Source organism: Columba livia, chromosome 2, assembly GCF_036013475.1.
Source record: "Columba livia isolate bColLiv1 breed racing homer chromosome 2, bColLiv1.pat.W.v2, whole genome shotgun sequence".
NCBI classification, from domain to species: Eukaryota; Metazoa; Chordata; class Aves; order Columbiformes; family Columbidae; genus Columba; species Columba livia.
The window spans coordinates 66,132,109-66,153,717 of record NC_088603.1 but is presented as its reverse complement, the minus strand read 5'-3'; the positions used below and the strand labels follow the sequence as shown (position 1 = coordinate 66,153,717).

Below are 21,609 nucleotides of genomic sequence, written 5' to 3'. Positions count from 1 at the left end.
GTAATGAGCTACTAGAAACTTAGATAATGAAGGAATCAACATACAAAAGTGAATTCTGAAGTGTACCATGCCTTAGCCTGTGCACTGCCTCTTTTCCTCCCTCTGTTTGCCTGTGTTTTGTTTCTGCTCCTGGGATCCTCCTGTTTCTACTATATCTACATGGCTCTTTTCATACTTTAGCCTTTCTCTGTTCTTTCACTTTAAAGGTCTGCTCTAAGGACTCTCTTGCTGTCACTTTGCTGTATTTGTACCTTGTTTCTTTATTGCTTTTCTTTCCCTATGATGTAACATCATGGCCCATGCGTCTTCTCTTAATCTTGCAGGATCTTTGATAATTTCATATTGTGTCCCCCCCCCCCGTTTTTGTTTTAATTCTGTTGTCTCTATCCACATTGTTTCCCAGATATACCTTCCCTTCCCTTCCCTTCCCTTCCCTTCCCTTCCCTTCCCTTCCCTTCCCTTCCCTTCCCTTCCCTTCCCTTCCCTTCCCTTCCCTTCCCTTCCCTTCCCTTCCCTTCCCTTCCCTTCCCTTCCCTTCCCTTCCCTTCCCTTCCCTTCCCTTCCCTTCCCTTCCCTTTTCCTCCCCTCCCTTCTCATCCCCTCCCGTCCCCTCTCCATTTTCCTTAAGAGTTGCCATTACTCCTTTCACAGCTGCCCATGGTTACCATTCTTTCCTGTCATTTCCAGTCCCTTTCCTCTAAGATGAGCAAAAGCAATGTAGTGTTACCATTTCCATATGTGGGGAAAAAAAATAAATCTCTATTTTGAAGTATAAGGAAGCTTACTGCCCACCTGCCCACACATTTCTCTGTATCTGGACCTTTCCCTCCCCCTTCAGCTGCTGTCCTCACTCCTCAGTTGCTGCCCTGCTTTGGCCCTTGGATGTGCCCCAGTAACCTCCTCTCGCAATGAGGCAGTGAGTCCCGGAATGGGGTGCCCTTGCATGATGGGTAGTTAGCTCGTAATGGCAGATAAAACCATAAAAGACATGCCAGAAGAAAACTGGCGGGTAACTCTGTGATGGTGAGAGATCTGTGTTTCTCCTCACTTCTGCTGAGGATACGCTTGACCTGGGCAGCGAGGTGCTGCTATACCTGCCGTGGCCAAGGCATGGGGAGCACAAGTCTCAGCAGCTTCACGCTGTGCATGGCCACAAGGTTGGACATTGCTAACTGACTCCTGAAGGGTGGTCCACTGTAGCAGAACTGCAGATTTAGATAAAATTTTAGACAATGCTAAGGTTCTGCAGAAGAACATGAAATCTTTCAGCCCAGCCCTGATCCTGCCTGGTCTGGAAGGACCATGATGAAGATTTGGAAAGGCTTTTAGACTTGGGAAGGTCCTGGGTGCCCAGCACAAACTTGCATCACCCCTAAAAGAAGTCTTCCTCATCTACTAAAGACCCTCTGGTATCCTTGGGTAGGCTGCTGCAGGTTTTTCTCGCTCTAGCATCTATTGATCCCCAATTATCTAAATTGAATCTAATGTTGCTTAAAAGTCCATTACCCTTCCTATGGAGGAGGAGCAATCTCTTTGTGACTTTGTCGGATCACCACTGCCATGTCCTCTTCCCCTGCTTTTCACCCTGTCAAAAAAAAAAAAAAAGCCAACCTTTGTAGCAGGAAACATTGTTCTGAGCATGTTTTTTTATTCTGTTTTCCTGTGGATTCACTCCAGGCTGTGTCTTCCTTAATGTACAGTGCCCAGAATTCCATGTAGTAGCTTAATCAAGGCGTCTCCAATGACAAATGAAGCAGAATTTCCTCCTTTGATGTAAGCCATGCCCAGAAAGGAAGATGCCCTTGTTTTATGTGCAACAACATCACGCCGTGGGCATCTGCTCTGTTTGAGCTGGGGTCAGGCCAGGGGTTTGAGCAGGGTCACAGGCTGGATGGAGCAACTTGTTTGTATACCTGCTGGAGCTGGAAATGGGGAATATTACCAAGGGAAAGGGTCTCCATCTGCCCAAGTCAGCAGTGTCAGCCTGGACATGCAGCCTGTCTGTCCAGAGCTCTGGTGGCATGGGCGGGGAAACAAACCATAGGAAAATTTGACATGGCTAGTGGGTGCTGGGTAGGGTGGGGTAGAAGGATTTAAGAAGTTGATGGGGTACTTCAGTTTAGGTGGCATTTAATATGTGAAGATGCTGCCCAGAAAGTGGAAACAGCTGGTGGACATAGTCACAGTGGTTTACTTTTTGGAAGTAATACAGAGCGTAAGGGAAGGAAAAGGAATAATTTGATGGGTGGTCTCTTTTCGTGGGGGGGAAAAAAAAAAGTAAAAAAGGAAATGTCTCAAACAGGCTGGTTTGATGATTTGTGGGTGCAGAAGTATGAAGAGGACGGAAAGTGCTTCTTTGACTGCTGGAGCGTGGAATCCCGCGTCGGGACGCCTTTAAACACCTCCCCTGAAAGCTTCCCCCGCACAGGCGGGTCGAGCAAACCAGGGCGAGAACTCAGGTGACCCCTGAGGCGCCGGGCAGGGGGGGCGCCAGTCCCGCGCCCCACGCACCTTCCAGCCGCTCCGGAGCGGCGGGGGTTCCGCACGCCGGCCGGGTCAGCGCCTTCCCGGGGCTGCAAACCGGCGACCCCCGCCTCCGGCCCCGGGGGAGCCCGGTGGGCCCGGTCCGGCCACGCCGAGGGGCGGAGCGGCGCCGAGGGGCGTGTCCCGGGCGCGCTCCCTCCCGCCCGCCCGCCCCGCGTCGGGGTGGCCCCTCCGGCGGGCACGTTGCGGCAGGCGCCGCCGCAGCTGTCACTGTCAGGGAGCGGGCGAACCGGGATCCCGGCTCCTCGCAGGGGGAATCCCCCAGCCTCGCCCCCGCAGCCAATCGGCGGGCGATATGCAAATCGCGGCCGCACCGGGAGGCGGTGGGCCAGTGGAAAGGGAGAGGGGCGGGGAGGCGGCGCCCCGTTGGACGGCGGGGAGGGCAGCGGGGGCCAATGAGGCGGCGAGGCGGGAGGGGCGCACCTCGGGGGCGGGGCCATGCAAATTTGGTTTGAAAAGAGGGCGGGAAATCCGAGTTTCGCGGGAGGCCCTTGGCGCGTAACCCGTCTCCTTTCCCTTCATTCATTGTCAGCAGCCGCCGCTTCCTGGAGCCATTTTCCAGCCGGCCCCACACAGCGGGAGCGGCCCCGCTCCATCCGCCGCATCTGCCCGCTCTGCCGCCTCCGTCCCCCCCCGGCACCCCGCATCCTGCAGCCGGGGCCCCCCCAGCACCCGCAGCCCCCAGTATTTTACGCGGGGCCTCGGCATCGAGGAGGAAAGGAGCTGGGAAGGCCGGGGGGGGAGGGACGGGGGGAGGAGGAGACGCGGCTGCGGGGACAGACCCGGAGGGAAGGATGAGAAGGGGACTCCAGCCGCCGGCCCCGGCAGCACCGTCGCCCGCACCGTCCACGGACTTCAGAGCAGCCCCCGCCGGCTTCCCGGCCCGCTTTGCCGCCGGCACCTTCATCCAGATTCGCAGCACCGGCGCGGCGGCGGGGGCGCCCTGTGTTGTCTCCTCCTCCGCTGCTGCTTCCCAGGCTCCCGGTGCCTTTGCCCCGGCGGCGGATGGGGGCCAGCCCGCTGGCAGCTCGCTGTACTGCACCCCCCACGGACCCGCCGGCAGGACGGCGCTGCTGCAGCCCGCTCTCGGCGGAGGCGGAGGCCGCCCCCCGGTAATTTTTTTTTCCCCGTCCCCGCGGGAGGGTGAAGGGGACGGTGGGGGATCAGCGTCAGGCAGGCCCTCTCCCCGCCGCCGTCCGGGCCCGGGGGCGGGCGGGTGAGGGGGGGAGGGCAGGAAAGGCGGAGGCAGCGCTTTGTTGCAATAAACTTTCCTGCCTTCTTCCCACCCCCAGCTGCCGGGTCTTATTTAAAAGGAAGAAAAAAAAAAAAAAGGAGAAAAGAAAAATCCCCCGCCACGTCCCGTTGTACGGGTGCAAAAGAGCGAGAAGCCGGCGGCGGGGAAGGGCCCCGCTTCCCCCGGGGCGGGGGGCCGGGCCGGGCCGTGCCCCGCCGGTGTCTCCGCTTCACCCCCGGAGCCGCCGGTGACGTCTGGCACACGTGCGCGGAGGCCGCGGCTGTGACTGGGAGCCGGGGCGGGCGGGGAGGGGGACGCCGCTTCCTCCTCCTCCTCCTCCTCCTCCGTCTGGCCTGGGACAGCCCGACCGCCGGCTGGCCGCCCCCGGCCCCCGCCGCTCTCGGAAATGCCCCTGCAGCAGGTCAGTGACTCGTGGGGCGGCGGCGCGCCCGACCCCTTCCCCCCGCCCCCCTCATTCTGTCCCCCCCAATTCTGCGCCCCCCCAAATATCTGCTTCCCCCCTCCCCCCAAAAAAAAAATCCGCCCCCTCACTCATGGGATTTTCTTTGTCCTCTCTGTTTTCGGGTGCGCGCTCGGCCCTCGTGGGCTCCGCCGGGTTGGAGAGTGGGGGAGGACGCAGGGCATCCCCACCGGGCGAAGGTCGTGGGAGCCGCCCCCTCCCCCCCCACTCCAGTGCCCACGACCCCCGCCCCGTGGCGTGGAATCGCTGAACTACCTCTCACCCCTTCCCCTCCTGTTCCGGTGCGCCCCTGCGAGGGCAAAAGGGGTTTTAACACCCCTTCCCGCCCCTTCACCCCACATGCAGTCGATGATGGTCCAGGTATTGGATGCTGCCCTAATTCTGAAATACTTTTGCAAGAGCAACATTTGTGCCTTCGTGCAGCTGAGAGACTGTGAGGATGGCAGGAGCTGCTTTTTGCATGGGTTTCTGCAGGTGTTGGTTGCTGAGATAGTTATGGAAGTTTCAAATCCCATCCAAACCTTTTTTTTTTTTTTTAAGTAAGTGTCTTTGCTGTAAAAGATACTTGATTTCTCAGGGCCCCTGGTCTTCAGCATACCCTAACAGTGATGGGTGTCAAACAGGCTGTTTCAGGATGCTTTGTAAATATTTGTCTGTCTTACGCAAAGGTTTGATTCCTAGAAGGTGCTGTTAAGTGAATACAAAGAAGAGTATATGTTACGGGATGATTCTGGGAGAGTAAGTGTATTGGATATTTTGGCTCTGTGGGAGGGATGGTGTTGTCAAAGGGAACTCCTAAAATTTCTCCTTAATGGGTGCTACAAGCCTTTTAAATATGAATTTAGTGCCTTTTTTTTTTTTTTTTTTGGTATAGCATTCATCTCTCTAATTTCACCTCTCTAATGGGAGGAACTCCTGTCCATAAAACTCTAGGAAGGCTTCTTCCCCCCTTAAAGGCTTGGAAGCAGGAAGGCAATTTTGGGCTCTGCCTGCAAACAAGTCCCAACGCAAGTTGTAGGTGAGTTTGTTGTATGCTCTCAGCTCCCATGTTTACTTTTGGGAGAGATGTGGGATGGGGGAGGAAGAGAGCAGTCAGGCCGGTGGTATCTATGGGCTCTGGCTGGCACCCTCCTAGGGCGATAAGCCATCCGTGACATGTGCCAGGAAAGGGGCTGCGCATCCCGCTCTACCCTGACAGCTTGTGCCCATGTGGAGCCGTGCTGGTTTGCTGCAGACCATCTTTTGGGAAGTAACGCTGAAGTGCCTCAGTGCTCTGCCTTTCTTTCTGCTCCTTGAACAGCTCAGTGAGGAGATGACACAGCCCTTCTGTAGTTCTCCAGCTCCCACCTAGTTTTCTCCAAAACTTGAAGAGGATTTTCTGGGATGGGAAGGCAAGAGTATTTTCCCAGTTGGCTCCTAGATGAGCATTTTTGAGAAACTGATGTCAAAGCCCAGTAAGAGGAGCAAGAAAATTCTGGGTAGTTGAGGCAGCAAGCACAGTCGAGCAGCACCGATATAAATTTAGTGCTGCGTTACTTGAGTTGCAGGTAGCACATGGAGACTGAGACCCCCCCATCTGAAAACAAGGCCCTACTATGCAAAAGACTGTAGGGAAAAGTGTAAAATTTGGCCTGCACACCTGCTTTGGTTATGGTTATGAAAATACTCTATCTTTGCAGGTGTAACTGCACTGGCAACCCACTCATCACTTCCAAATATGAGCTACGGTGTAAATGGAAGAGTCAGTGTAGCAGTACAGTTTAGGCTCTTCAGGGAGGTGCTTGGCTGTACCAGCAAAATAAAAAGTTATTTTTTTTCCAAACTACGCTTTTTTCCCACCCCCCCTGGGAATTCATTAGCTACTTTATCTATGGTTGTCTAAGTGTAACTGTGCTGGAAAAAGCCTTGAAAGGTAGCCTATTCCACAACAACAGGTGGCTCCAGCCCTGGAGAGACGAGAGTTTGCACACTCCTCCATCTCTCAAGCAGGTTTCCTGATACTGCCCAAAGCCTGTTCCTTGCTCTGTCACAGAGGCTCCTGTGAGGGTTGCTAACCAGGCTTTTGGACCTTGCTGAGCCCAGGCTCTGGGAGGCTTTGGCCCAGTCTGCCTGCCCTTTCAACTTGAGGAGCTTTTTCACAATTCCTGCAGAGTTAATAGAAAGTGTTACAGAGCAGATCTCAACCCCTGCCATGGCTTAAACACAAATGGTAATGAAGAATTAACACTTGCAAAGCAACTGTTGGCTTGAGCTCCTGTGGAAAGCCTGAGCATCTGGAGATGGGGTCAAGTGCTGCTGCAAGAGGCAGGTGATCCTGAATCCTCTCCTGTGCCCTGCCAGGGGCTGGTGCCACTTCTTCCCTTCTGGAAGCTCAGGCTTCCCAGGATGGAAAATTAACCCCAACCAAAATAAATAAAGGGTTTCGGCTGGGCAGGCAGGTGGAACCAGCTAATGGAAGGTCTGATAAGTGCCAGGGACCATCAAGGGAAGGCGGTGGCCAGGGAGAGGGCACAGGACTAGTGACACCATGCCATTTTGGTGGCAGTGAGATTCCAAATCAGCTTGGCTCCTTATGAAAATGTGGGGGAAATTAATGTTTGATGTACTCCAAATCCTTTCTCACTAGTGTTGGCTTCTCGCTTGGTGTGAGAAAGTCACTACCTTTTGCAAATCCCAGTACTTAAAAATGGGGCTGCTATAAAAGCAAGCTGCTCAAAATGTTTCTAATTCAAATAGTGGAGAATTTCTTACTGTCTTTGGGTTATGAAGATAAGCCTTTAAGAAGAGGGCCATTTTCTTAGCCATGAGAAAATGCTTAAATGGAGACACCACCCACATGTTAAGTCCTTTTTAAAAGGGGCTAAATCCTCTTAACAAGAATATCTTTAGAGAACTCCTGTGGCCTTTAGATGACATGAGCTCTGGAGAGCCTGGTTCGGCATACTTCAGAAGGGGGTGGGAGGATTTACATTTCCAAACCGAATACTTAGCACCTCTCTCATTTTTCTGGTGTTTTAGAAAGCACCTCTTCCTCCTCAGCAAGTCACAGCTGGAAGGGGAAAAAATGGGGTAATGCAAAATACTTCTCCTAGGTTTTAGGTGAAGGAGCAGGCCAAATATGATGTAAATATTGAACAAGGATTTAAACTACAGGATAAAACTACACACTTCCTTTTTACAACTTGTGGGTTTAATTAGGAACTTTATTTTGCAGGAATAGCAAGTTTTATGTGTCTAGAAGAGATAGGTGTTTTCATATTCAGAGCTGTTTTCATATTTCTTTGCCTGATAGCTTGTGTTACTAGGAGTGAATGCTAGCATGAGTCTGGAGCCTTCAGTTTTTAAATATCACTTAAAGGAGTTTCTTTGGTTTAAATCCATCTCCTCGAGTGACAGGCTGCTGCTGAGCCCAAGGAGGTACCACATAGTCCTTTGGTACAGCTGCCTGAGGAGAGTTTGAAGAGGTATAAATCCTGACTGCCCAACTGTGCCAACAAGCACCTAGTGGAAAGCAGGCATCCTAATAAAACTGTACAGGAGTAACCGGTAGCTTGCTGTGCTGGCTGGTGGTGGCTTTGCTGTCCTCACGCAGAGCACAGCTATGCTGGTGTGGCACCAAAACTACTGAAGCACAGTAGGTTTGTTTCCCCATGATGATAAGGATGTCTGGCAGGTTTCCATGAGCAGCTGAGCCACTCAAAGGCTTCACTGTTGCTGGAAGGAGTAGTCTTGCTTCTCCCTTACCATCTCCTCTGTAGTATCTCTTTCACCCTACCCCTGGTGTTGCAGTACTCTTCTCTCCCCTCTGTGCTTGAGGAGCATTCACTTGTGCTGGTGGTTCCGTTTTCCACTGCTTCAACAAGGTAAAATAGCTGGGTCTGATAAGCATTAAGTCTGGCATGTGGTAGGTATTGGGCATATGTGGCCCAAGGTGGGATGAGTGAGATGAAGGAAGGAGACAGGAGCGTTCCCATGCAGTGGTGTTGAGGTGTTAAATCAGCTCACCAAGCCTCAGTTGTTAGTAGTTGGTCTTGCCTGTTCTCACCATGAAGCTATTTTCCTTGTGCCACCAGCCTGTCAAAGGCTTCATGGGGCCTATATTACAGCTATTTTATTCTTCTGTAGAGGCTGCTTCCACTGATTGAGCAATTCAAGGCATTTTCTTTCCCCTTGTTTTGTCCCAGGTATGTTGGTGCTGCTCTGTTAATTTTTAAAGCATGCTCGTTTGTGAGTGTAAGTATTTAAAAAAAAATAAATATTGAAATTTAGGAATAGCTGTACCTGTACCTTGCAAGGTGAAGGGTTCTCCCACTACAGCTCTGACTATGGCTGTGGAAAGTGTTTGAGGAAGGACCACAAGAAGAGTGCTTCCACAGGACAGCCTTTCTCTTACTTGCTTTGAGAGAGCACTTCCTTGTTTTGGAGTTCCAATGAGTTTTATAGCTACCAAAGGCCTGTGATTTTTGCCTAATCCCTGTTTGAATCTAGTTGTAATTCTGACCTTATGTAGCAACAAATTCTATCTATGATTTAGTTATCTTGTATGGAAGAAAAAAAATTTTCCTTGGTTTCACCTTTTCCTTTTTTTCTTCATTTTCAACTTGCAGTCTATAGTGTTATTGATTTTTTTTTCCTAGATATTGTGGTAGGTGAAAGTGGTTTTCTCATATGTTTCTCTACAGAATTTATGATACTTTATCTGCTGTCTTCAGTTGTCTTCTCCATGTTGAAGAGTGCTAGACCATCTAATTTCTCCTGAAATGAAAGCCATTAATGTTAAAATAATAGTGTCTGTTTATAAAAGGCCGTGAGAACAAATACATCTGTTAGTTGTGAGTTTTTACTTGTGAAGCTTTTGGGGATTGGCAGCTTTGAAAGATACTTTGAAGACATGGTAAACCCACTTTGCTGGCCTAGAAGGAACTAGAGACCCTTTCAGAGACAGCTTGTTTCACGAGGTCTTAACTTGGCCTTGGGGTTGAAACAAGAGATATGGACCAGAGGGTCTGAGTGTTCCCAACTGCTGTGTGAAAGGCTTATTGCAAAGTGGGGGTTGCAAAAAGGAAAATGAAGCAGCACCATTCCTCTTTGGACCCCCTGTCCAGTGCAGTCCAGTAGGTCTGGTGTGCCTGTGGGAGACAAGTCCAGACCACTCCGCCCATCTGGAGCACTGAGAGGAGGACTGGATAAGAAATGAAGCTACTAAGAAAAGCTTACATCTTCAAGTATGTGACCTTTCAAACCTTCAGGCTTTGCTTCTGAAGGTGTGTACTGGGCCAATGGCCATGGCTTTGGTGGTAGGGCTCATTGTGGAGGGGTGGGAAGGTGGCTTGGGCTTTAATCCTGGCTGCTGGAGGAGCTGCTGGCTAAGGGTATGGGTTGGAGACCATGGCTTCAGTTCAGATGGGCTTCTTGCACCGATGCTGGTAACGTAGATTTAGCCCTGTCCAGAGCGAGGCTTCAGCAAATGAAAAGTTCTTAGTAGTATAACTGAATCTCCAGGTTTTAACAGTTTCTGCAAATAATCTCATTTACAGCTGGCAGCACTGAGTGTGTGTATATATGGTGGCAACTCTCATCCTTACAAATGACTAAGTTGGACTTCGGGCTTTTGTTTTGGCTGGCAGAGTTAATAATTTCCTGCATTGTTTTCCAAGAGCAGAATTGTGTTTGCTGCTACTGGGAGAAGAAACCCCCTTCATGTGCCCAGGGGCAGGGGGCGCAGTGGGAGAGAGGCTGCTGGTGGCTCCAGGATGGGGCTGCTGCCATGCTTGAGGTGCTGCTGATGAAGTATTTGGACTCAGTTTCAATTTCAGTTCTTTTTGAAGACAGACTTGGCAAAATTGCCCAATTTATCACATCTTTAAAAGGGAACTGTTTCACTTCTGTTTTCATCAAGTAAGTTGGTCCAAAACCACACTTGGAAGTGCTATGCCTGGCAGGGGTGTCTCCAGTGCTGTCTGCTTGGATGGTGCTGCTGTTTGCTGGTTCTTATGGCATTTGTGGAGTTCTTAATGCCTTGTGGGCTCAAGGTGAGCTGTGGTAAATATTTGTCTGCAAGCCCTGTAAAGAGAGAAGAGTCTGATTAGATGTTGATGTAGCTGGAACATACTGAAAATGGCCTATGCTATCTGGTAGAAGCATTCTACTTCATGCATTTTAGCCTGCCTTTTTATACATATCTGAATATTTCACAAATGCGTTGGTAGTTGCTTGCAAACTGAACTTGCCTAAGGTTAATGGCATGTGTTGCGTCTCTCCTGTCCTACTGAAGAGTGTGAACAGTTGTTGACCTGACCCATTACAGTGTGAAGACCAACAGGCTAACTCTGCCACCACGGTACATTTGTGCCCTCCAGCTTTCAGGCTTTTGTGCCAGTGGTCTTTTGCCTGGGACTAAGCTAGGGAGGAAGGGTGGGGCATTGAAGATCGCCTTTTCAGAATCAGTTGGCATCTTTTCTGTGACTGCACTGACTTAAGTGGGCAAGTATGGCTTTTGTTTATTCCTACCTCTAGAAGAAAAACCAGTACCCCATTTCATCACTTTAAGTAAGAGACTTAATTTGATCACCTGCATCTACTTTCAAAATTTCATCCAACTTGTATGTGGCTGCATCTAGGCCTAGAAGTGTCCACTACCTATGGCTGATGACACTTTCAGGTACCCTACTTCATGCGTCTAGAAACTGATTTTTGGGAGAATATTGGATGCTTCCTGTGATGTTCAGTTGCAGTACTGCAGATGTTGGGTCCTTGGTATTTCAAGCTTTATATGAACCACTGTTAGAAGAGGCAGCTGCTATTATTTTGGCTTTCATTTCTATACTTTCACAACAAGATTTTAGAGTCTCATCACACAGACATTGCAAGCCACTAGTTGTTTCACAAAGATCTGTAAAAACTCATAGAAAACATGTAAACAACTATTTTCAGTAAAAATAAATTGTATTGGGAAACTGAGTAACAAGAGGTGTCCGCTTGTCCTGGCTGCTTCAGCAGTCCTGGGCCATGTTGTGGTATGTGTGTGTTGGTATATGTGTATATATTCTAGAAGTAATTTTCATTAATGAACTTCTTGAAAGACTTTCTTCTTTTTACAGGGCTATTCTGGTTTTGTGTTTTTTGGTTGTTGTACAGTTGCTGGTTCAAAGGTTGTTGCATATTGCATAATTTACTGCTAGAAAGTGGGGTGGGGGAAGAAACTCATTGGCAAATGTCCTTCCTTGTTAAAGTGACATTAAAAGTCTCTGGTTTAGGACTCGATGGTGGCTGTCACCGTCCGGTGCAAGGGTTGAATTCTTAGATATTGTGTCAGGCTTATTGGTTGATGCTACTAGTTCTCTCTAAGTATGACTTTGTCTTAATTTTGGTTCTGCCTGTTAGTTACAAAATCTTACTAGAACTGGAGTGCAGTAACAGATATATTCTTTTTTTGCTGCAAGACATTGAATCTGCACCATAGGACTTTATGATTTTTACACATTTTAAAGTACGAGTCTAATTTTAGAGGGAAACACTTTGCCACAGAGCGACTTTACTATGCTCTCTATAAAACTTTGCTTTCAAATTTGCCTTGCATGTTGTTCAGAAACAAATGGACGTGTAGACTTGCTTACATCCCTTCTGCCTAGACTCCCATTTAAGAGGTGTCATCCAGCAAATTTCAGGTTTGGAAGTAAAAAAAAGTAACTTCTTGGCCTGGCATTTATATTGGTATGGTCCATTTATGCTGTCAGTAGGCTTCTGCCTTTTTCGGTGCTACCACAGTGTAAGTAGAAATGTAAAAATATAAAATGATGTGCAGAAAGGGTTTAATCTTGTACCATATGCAGAACAGCGGTTCCCGTATATCAGATTGTCTACAGTGTACTGGAAAATATATGCTTTAAGGAGCAGGTCTGGGAGGTTTGCTGTGTTCTCCGACTGCTTCTGTAGTGGCAACTGGGCTTTCCTTCAGGTTCTGTTTGGGCTTTTTAAACATCTGCTGGTTTTAAGGTCATTTGCCAGTCAGAAAGTCTAGAAATAGAATTATGTGGAATGAAAATGCCTTGAGTGATGCTAGTAACCTAATAGTGACTTCAGTACTTGTTTTCTTGTGCTGCTAACTCTGGAATTAAATGGCAATTACCATGTATATAGGCTGGTGTTATTTTGCCTTGCCAGTGGAGTGTTTTTAGACAGTGTTGGTCCCACACATGGACAGTCGGTTTTTTGTCCCTGTACAGTAAGCTAGTTCACACTTTGTCTAATGTCTTCGCATAGCGGGAATTGATGTTGGTCACAGCTCTCACAGAAGGCTTTTGTGTGGTGATATCTGAAAGCTGTCTTGTTGGAGCTTTTATCAAGGCTATTGCAATGAGGCCATTATCGTAGCTCATGGCAAACATAGATACTCACAGAAACTTTTATAATATTGCTTAGTAAGTGGCACACTGGTAAGGAGTGACAATGCCGGAGTGGTACAGAAATAATACCCGAAGTGGCAGCTGTGCTGTGCCGGGGCGTTATCTGTCCTTGCAGACCGGGGACGGGGTGGGAAGGGAACCCCGCACGGGGCAGACGGAGGGTGGTGATCGGGGCTATCACAAGCACGGATGATCCTGGCTGGTGGCTCAGCGGAATAAAGTTCTACTTTTCATGGTAAGACTTTTATCGAGCGGCACCAAGTAACCCAGATCCAAATTGCTGTACAATAGTTCTGCACCTCGTTCTTTCTTTTTTCAGCTGCGTGGTATCTGTAGCCTAAAAACGCCTCTTGAGAGTTACGTAAAACTGCGAGTCGGGTGAGAGGAAGCCGAAGCTTCACAACTCTGCTGTAGTATTCTTTTTAAGCACAAACCTCTTGAGCTGTTAGAAAAGACAACTTACTACTCAATGTGGGGACAGGGATAATAGCATTTTCAGTGGCTGCTTTGTCTTCTCAGTGGGTATTTCACTGGCTTTATTTTATTTTTTTTTTTTTTTTCCTCTCAGGAACTGGGAGTTAGGAAAAGCTCTTTTACAAAAAGATGATGTCTTGAAAGCATAAGCAAGTTGCTCATTTTCTTTCTCTGGTTCTTAATCATAGAAGCTGCCTTGATGGTTTTTTCCCACCTTAAATTAGCAGTTTATTTATAACATGCTAATGTTCTGCATGCCCACTGGCATTACTGCTCTGTTGTGCTGAGCTGAGAACTGTTCTCTTGAAAAGTGACACTGTGAAGATGACAAATGAACATGGGAAACTGCATATGATAGTCAGAGAGAAATTTAGGTGGCTTTTGGTGTGACTTTAGTTCACACTTCTTTCTATAAAGTTACTTCAATTTCATTTCTGCTTTCAATTGCTAGTCACATTTTTGTTGCTGGTTTTTATTTGTTGCTTGAAAAAAAAAAAATGCAGACCTTTACCTTTTGGCATCCTCGTTACCCTTTCATGCTTGTTGGTAAATTTCTCTGTGATTGTCTTCTGCACGCTGCTGCCAGCTGCCTTCTTGGATTGCAGGTGGGGAGTGAGGAACTTCAGGGGGTATTTTTCCCTTCTTGGGGCTCTCGCAACATCTACTTTGCAACTGAGAGCCTGCAAGGCCCCTCTTCCAGATCTGGGGGTCAGCAGCATCCCTCCCAGTGGTCCTCTGCTTCAGCTGCTCTACAGAAGGACTGGGGAGCATTCAGAGTCCAGACCATGCAACACAGAGTGGCAAAATAAAAGGACATCCCATGAGTTGCTGCACTTGGCGCAATGTGCTTTGCAGGTGAGAGATGGTTGAGAAAGGTTCAAGATCATTTGGAGACTTCCAACATTGTTTGCTTGTCATCCATTCTCCAAGGTTGCTCTGCTTACCTTGGGGCACCAAAGTCCTTCCCTTTTCTCATTGTGGTAACATCATGCTTTCGCTGAATGTGTGGGAAGTGAATGCAACAGTAGTGAACAGGTTGCATGCCATTGGCTAGATATTAAGCTTAGGTAGAGCCTTCTGTGGACAGAAGTTAATTACGTATTTTTTTTTGTGGGGCAGAAATCCATTTTGCCATGTAGGGGATTCCAGATACTGACATATTTAATTAAAAAAAAAAAAAAAAGCAGCAAGCTTGTAGGCAGGCAAATTCCCCTTATTCAGAGAGAGCCATATGTTCAGGTTACTATCCTTAGTGTGGTTTATTTTCTTCAGAATTTGGAAAGAAGGTTGCTAGGAAAAGCAAGACACATTCAATTCTTTCACCCTCTTAAATAATTTTATAAGGGTGATTACCATCTCCTGCCTTTCTCCTTCTTTCTCAGTCCTGGAGAATAATCAATTTAGCAATAAGTCAGAACAAGCAAAAATGTGATTGTTCTCATCTGCAATGCAGAGGCTAAGACTGACTCTTTCTTTCAGGCCAAAATCAGGTATTTTTTCCTCCAAGAGAATCAGGAGTTATCAAATCATTCCATGCTTAGTTAAGAAACGATCAGAATTTCAGCCTGTTTGTTTTCACCTTCAGATTTGCCTTGCTTTCTTGACTACCTTTTACCTCTTGCAATGGCGTCAGTGCCATTTTGAACACATTTCTCTACTTCCTCCGAAAGGGGGGAAGCAGCACTGGTTGTACCAGGCAGGCATTATATCTGTTGCTAGTACTTCATTTAAAGTGGAGAAATGTGGTTTTCCCAGCAATTTCAAGGGTTTGGTTACCTCAGTGTATGAAGAGCAGCCCCCAAACTCTGCTTGACTGGCAGTTAAGAAGGGAGGAATCTTCTTAAGATCTTTCAGGGAGAAAACTCTATGCATCTGTGAGATGCTATCTAGCTAAAAATATCAGATACTTGAGCTTGCTTATTGACTTGTTTGATGGTGATCCCTTCTTGAAATGGAAAGAGCTAATGCATCTGGAACAGTTTTAAACTTCTTGAACTTTGTGTAAAAGTGGCATAAAGTTCCCAGCAAGTTTACTAGCCCATCAGGGCAGCCCCAGCTCTCTCACTGGGCATGCAAGTGTGGCATGCCTAGAACATGAGGGACAGCCTGCCTGCTAGCAGCTGGAATGGCCCTGGAAGGGTTGCTTTCCTCTTGGAAAACTGCTCTCAGATACTTTGTCTAGATTCAGTCTTTGATTAATGTTACATGAATCGTAGGAAAATGTATCTCTCTTCTTCTGCAGAGTAGTGCTGGACACCTTCTGCAAGTATTTAATCTCTCCCTGAATGCCAGAGACTGTGTTTTTTGTCCTCTTTGTCGCTCTGCCTTGTGTTTGAGTGCCCCTCTGTGACTGCGGGGATTGTGGGGAGTGAGCCCCAGCTTGGAGCAGGTGCAATGATCTTCCCAACTAGAATTTTGAATTAAGAGTATCTTGAATTAAGAGCATGGGAAGGTACACGGTCCACTCCTCTCTGAGGAAAAATGTGGAGTGTAACTTACTAGGTGTATTAACCTGAACTGAAGTGGTCATGCAGGTCAGGACTGATGCAGCGGCACACTTACATGGGGGAGATCTTCATGCACATGTCACTACAGGTCCACGCATGCAAGACTGGAACTTGGGTAGTAATATTGATCAGGGCAGCAACTAGTTGCTTTCTTGTTCTTGTGTGTTACTGCATAGAGTGGAGAAACTTCAGCTTTCACTTTGCTTCCTATTGCTTTCAGAGGCAGAGTTGAAACTCTTTACTTTCTTAGATCTACTTTGACTACCAACACAGGGTTTTGGTATCCTGATCTGATTTTTCAGGGTAAGGTTCCAAAAACCAGCATGCTTTACTCTGTTTGTTTTGCAATGAGCTGATCCCTTTTTGAAGACAAACTTATGAGTTTCTCTTATTGTGAGGAGCTACACTTACCAGCAGGTGCTTGGAGTACCTGTGAGTTTGTGAAGATTGTGTCATCTTTGGACTTGCTTTCTGAGGGGACAAACTGCTAGTCCTGCCACTGGATATGGCAGCTGCATCTAGCATCTTGGTTACAGCTGAGATTGGACTATTTGTCTCAGTGATGTGAGCTTCAAATTGTGAAAGAACTGATGAAGGTATTGGATTGCTTGGACAAAAAGATAGGGCCTATATCGCCATAGGTCTTGCGAGGGCTGAGCAGGAATCCTCAGGAGCAGTGGAACAAGATGTGCACTGGGGATCCTGAGGAGCTGGGCTTCCGCTTCTCTAGTTTAGCTAGCTGCTTGCATCTTCTCTGGCATGGTGCAATTACCTCAGTCCCATCACTAAGTGTTTTTATCCAGACTCCCAATTTCAACAAAGTGATCTTTTAGAAATTCTATTTTATTTTACATTTAATATTAGGATCTTTGAGAAGGCAAGTCAATGAGGTGATTCAGGTAAGAACATTTTACAGTTGCAAGAGGGAATTTTTTCACCTTAACTAGCGAAGGCAGCGGTTTGAACATATGCCAGTATGCCTTTCCAGAGCTGTGATATGGCTGAACCACAGTGGAAATCTGGAACCATAACGACACTGCTTATAGGAAGTTTGACTCCCTGCATTTAACCACAAATGTGGTCAGTCTTGGGAGAGGCAATAATGGAGAGGAAGAAAGGTGGTAGTATTTGATTAGCTTTGTTCTCCTTGTTTTCTGCAGTCCATCTGATGGATGCAGCTCTGGCTGTGAGAAAAAAGTGAAAATGTTACTGACTGTTCCAGTTTCTTCCGTGTTGCACTTTGAAGACACTCTTTCAGCGTAGGTATGACAAGACTTGCTTTCAGCATGTTAAATTCAGTACTCACGTGCTATTATTAAATGGTCGTGCTACTTGCTAAACTATTCAGTACCTCTGAAGACGATAACATAGAAGAGGATTAAATACCTGTCAAGATCATTCAGGTGTTCAAGTAGCTTAATGTGGGGACTGAAACACAAAGCAATGCAGTTGTGGCGGGTATCTGCAGTAGGTGAATGAGGGGCAAAGGTCTTCCTGTTGCTTCTCACCATCGTGCCTCAGACCAACATGTTAGATCTGTTTGCTTCAGCAGCATGGGAATGGCTGTTTGTCTTGGAAATTAAAATATTCTGTTTCCTATCTGCATGTTCTTGGAAATGAAATGCAATCCTATCATAGTCAGGGTAACCTTAATTGCCTGCTGGTGCGGGAAGGAAGAGGTGAATTAGGGATCGGGTCTGTGCTGCTGGGAGTGCTTCCTATGATGGAGGGGATTTCCTGGAACCATCCTAGGGAGACACTTTGGGGATGTGGTTTCACAGTCAGCTTACGGTGATCTGAGTCGGTGCCACCACTAACGGGGTCATGCTGCCCTCCCTCAGGCTGTCCCATCTCCTTGGCCAGCCTGGGGACCTGCTCCAGCTGAAAGCTGACACTGGATGGGCGATTAGCTTTCAGTCCAGCCAGCTCCCCGGCCCAGCTGGCTGTGTGGTGGGGGCGGCTGGCAGTGCCTGCCCCCCAGGGAGGCTGGACCCCCAGTGCACCAGGGTGCTCTCCCTGGGCCTGGGACCCCTCACTCAGTGCGGCAACAGACCCAGAGCCTTGCTGCCTGCGTGACCTTAGCATCGCCTGGGAGCCAGTGGAGTTGTGCATAATGAAAACATAACAGATGGCTCTGTACAGAAATCTGCAGCTTTTGTGCCTCTATGTGCTGATTGGGTTACCCAGTGTGTGCAGCCGCTGGTGCCCAAGGGCTGAGGGAACTTGCATGCTCTCCCCGTCTCCAGCTTGCAACTTTTTAAAGGCTCAGAGGCAGCTTTCGGGTTTTGTGAGCACATCGAGGAGAAAACATGGCTGAATATGTCCTCAATTCCCGGGGGAAATCCACAGTTGCTTAAACTGAGAATCTGCATTTTCTCAGAGTTGTGTTTGTACTGTGCCACGTACACTCGGCTTCCAGTTGCTGACCAAGGCTCCCAGGCTACATGTAATTTAATTACATTCTGATGGCTGGTGTTGAAGTACGTAAAGATATAAATGTAATGTGTGCCTGGAAGTTATGTGTGTAGAGTGAGCTTGTAATACTGGAGGCCTTCTCGCAAATTGTTGCTGTATTTCCTAATACCTCCTGAGGAAGGACAGGCTCTGCTGCTTTGACAGGTACAGTTGGTCTCAGCAGGGCTTTAACAAGACTGATTTTTAACAGACGAAAGTACAGGTGTCATGGTATTGCATGAGAGGTCACAGAATCCCTGGAGATAGCAATTGGGAAAACTTTTACTGCTGATAACCACAGCTGGGGGGCTTATCTTGTGTTGGGTTATGAGCATGGGAAGGCTTCTAGAGCTTCTGGTTAGGTAATTAACAGTAGTCACATGGAAGGTTCATCAAGGAAGGCTGGGTTTTGTGACTGTACTCAGAGCGAAGTCTCCTTTCTGCCCCTCTGGTGGAGAGGTGAAGCCAGCCTGTGTGGTGGCAAGAGAAACCAGTGCCCTGCTTATTCCACACTGCTGCAGAATTCGGCTCTTGTGACCAAAATACACTGCTGAATTTTCGCTTCAGCCTAAAAGGAGGTATATCATTGTGGTTATAAGGAAACCTCCACATATAAACTCAACTAGTGCGGCACTAACTAATTAACTCTGGAGACAGCCTGTAACTAGTAGGCATGCAAAACAAGTTATCACTTTAATCCATTGCCTAATTTTGAAGGTAACTATTTTGTTATTGATTACTTCAGCAAAAAGCTTCAAATGTGTTTATCTCGCAATCCTTTCACACATTGCCCGCTGCCAGGAGCCTCAGGTCTCCCCACAGCAGCTGCCAAAATTTCCGTCCTTCTCCTGATACTTTCTTTAGCACCGTTGTGCACTGAAACATTTGCAGGATAGTAAAATGTGAAACCTGTGTAGCATTCTTGTTTATTTTGGAATTCAGTTTTTTGCACAAGGAACACTGTAACTCTGCCATATTTACTTTCTTGTATTTAACTCAATAAAATGTATTTACCTGAAGCGGACACAAAATTTCCAGTTTGCTGTGGAAAGTGCAGAGCTGCGCTGGTTCCAAGTTACTGCAGAGTGAGTGAGGGCTTCTTGCCAGTGCAAAGTGTGGGAGGGAAGTCAGGAGTAAGAGGAGTCTCGCTGCTATCATCAACAAGCACTTGTTGAAAGGGCGGAAGTTAGGGATGTTGAGGCAAGACAATAAGTTTTGGGTGTTTTTTTGAGTTTTATACTTCCAAGATGAATGTATGACTGGCAAAGCAGGTTTCTTCCAAGACTACCTTTAAAGTACTTTTGCTTCACCTTGGATAAGAGAACCTGCAACCTCAGATAGTAAAATGTAGTCAAGTTTTCTCGGGTAATCTTGGCTTTATGGTTTGATATAGTTTGGAATCAGGATTGTGAAAACTAGTGTAAAAAATTAGGGTTTTTTTGAGAACCAACCACGTTCTAGGCTTTTTAGCAATCTAGGAAGCCTACAGACTGGTGGGAGTTTCCCTTGACTGCCCTGAATTATCCTACCCTTCCTGCTGCTGCTAAGAGAATAAGGCTGTCCTTCTTCCTATCCAATACTGTTGAGAAAGGCCATCATACACAGGCTATTTTTGATCTTATTCCTTTTTCTAATTATATGTAGCTTTTATAAATCTGTCTGGGTGGAAAGAGCCAGTGTACTTTGAAAGGGCTTGTTTGATCTAAATTTAAGGATGTCTCATGTCCAGTAGTGAAACTTGCTATTTTAGTTTGTCCTACCTACAGCTTTTACTAAAACAAGAGGCAAAAGATGAAGAGAGACTGAAAAGTGCATATGTGCATGAGAGGAAGGAATGATGACTCATAAGTGGGACTGGATTTGAAGTGTAAAGGATTAAAGTATACTAATAATAAGAGAAAGTTATGTATTTTGTGAAGGCATGATTAAATGATATGGTCATTTTATCTTCTGAACAGACATGCACATTTGTAGAAGAATCCATGAGGTGGAATTGAGTAGCTAATTTTTAAGGGAGAAGAAATCTATTTAAAGAAAGGCATTTTTAGTGCAGCCTTGAATAGGTGATATTTTAGTATTTTAGTGCTAGATTCCACTGGAAGACTTCTCCAGGCTTCTGGAAAATTCCCATTTGGCTGTCCATTGCCTATGGGATAGTTCTTATAACTGCACAGTTACACAGCAAGACAGGTAGCAGGAAGGTAAGGAGAGTGAAGGCAGGAGTGCAAGAAGCCGAATGGGCTTTCTCTGAAATTTAGATTGTAATAAATAGGAATAAACACCTGAGTTTCTGCTTTCATCCTAGGTGTTGTCTCTTCTACCTCTCTGCTAATATTCTGCTCTTCTCACTTTGGCATCCATAAAACTTCTCCAAAACTTGAGACATCCAACTGTCTTGAAGTAATCAGTTCTGTAGAGTTTAAGTAGTGTGCAATTGTAAGCATGAAGTTCTTCTTATACAGCACTGTGAAAAGTGCTTGTGGTGTTTCCTAAAATGTTTACCAGAAGTATCCAACAGCCAGCCCTTCCCACTTTCACCCTTTTCCTGCCTTCTTCCCACCAACTAAAAGCTAAAAGATAAGGTGTAGCTGTCCAACATGTGAATAAGGCTGATAGAAAAGATGTTTGATTTCATAAAGCATCTTGATTAAAAAAAGCCTCCAACTGTCAGTATAGCATTGGATTAAAAATTGGTTAAGTAATGGGAAAAGGGTCCTCTTGATTCCCGTGACTATTTGCACCAATCCAAATACTATGCATCTTTCATCACTTTCATAGTTGTCCCAGAAGTAAACAAAAAAACTGTTACTGATAGTAATTGCTAGCAGAATAGCAAATGATAATGGAGCTCTTACAACGTGCTCTGTGGGCACATTCAAACACACTGCGTCTTTAATACAGCCAAAGGCAAAGTTGTATGCCAGAGAACAGGGAATGCAAGCTATGCCTTATGAAAGAAAGCCTGTATCCTGGAAAGCAGCACTTCTAAGAAGTCTGTAGTGGACAAGCAACTGCAAACCAGCTTCCAGCGTGATGCCAAGGAGCATTGGCTCTGCGGCTTGCATCCTGGCATGTACAAAAAAAGGAATAGGAGAGGGGATACTTTTGCTTCAGTGAACAGTTTTGGTGCAGCTGATACTCAAAATAACATAGATAATTCACTGCTAGTGCTTGTAAAGGGAAAATGTCGAAAATGGAAGATGATGTTAAATAGGGCAGCAAAAATTACACAAGGTCTGAAGGAAATGCCCTACAGCATGACTTAAGCAATATTTTGCTTATTTAAGGGATGGCTTGATTGATATGCAAGATACAGAATTGAGAGGGGTAGTTGATATAACTGATGGTTGCACTGCCATCCAGAGAGACCTTGATGGGCCAGAGAAGTGGGCTGACAAGAACCTCATGAAGTTCAGCGAAGGGAAGTGCAAAGTCCTGCCCCTGGGGAGGAACAACTCTGTGCGCCAGGTCACGCTGGAGCCAACCTGCTGGAAAGCAGATCTGTGAAAA

At 46.9% G+C, this 21,609-nt stretch overlaps 1 protein-coding gene across 5 annotated transcripts in view; it reads left to right on the top strand.

Moving 5' to 3' along the window:
- Nucleotides 1-3,015: 3,015 nt before the first annotated feature.
- The window catches only part of E2F3 (E2F transcription factor 3), a 43,058-nt gene continuing 24,464 nt past the window's right edge, over nt 3,016-21,609 (top strand). The window contains exon 1 of one of the 5 annotated variants that reach the window (XM_065055198.1): nt 3,016-3,656. In XM_065055198.1, coding sequence (XP_064911270.1) covers nt 3,339-3,656 — 318 coding nt within the window. In that variant the 5' untranslated portion in view covers nt 3,016-3,338. Of the gene's footprint in view, nt 3,657-3,800; nt 4,200-12,780; nt 12,900-21,609 lie in introns of those variants that run through there. The other 4 variants (XM_065055196.1, XM_065055200.1, XM_065055199.1 and 1 more) reach the window with 4 other exon arrangements.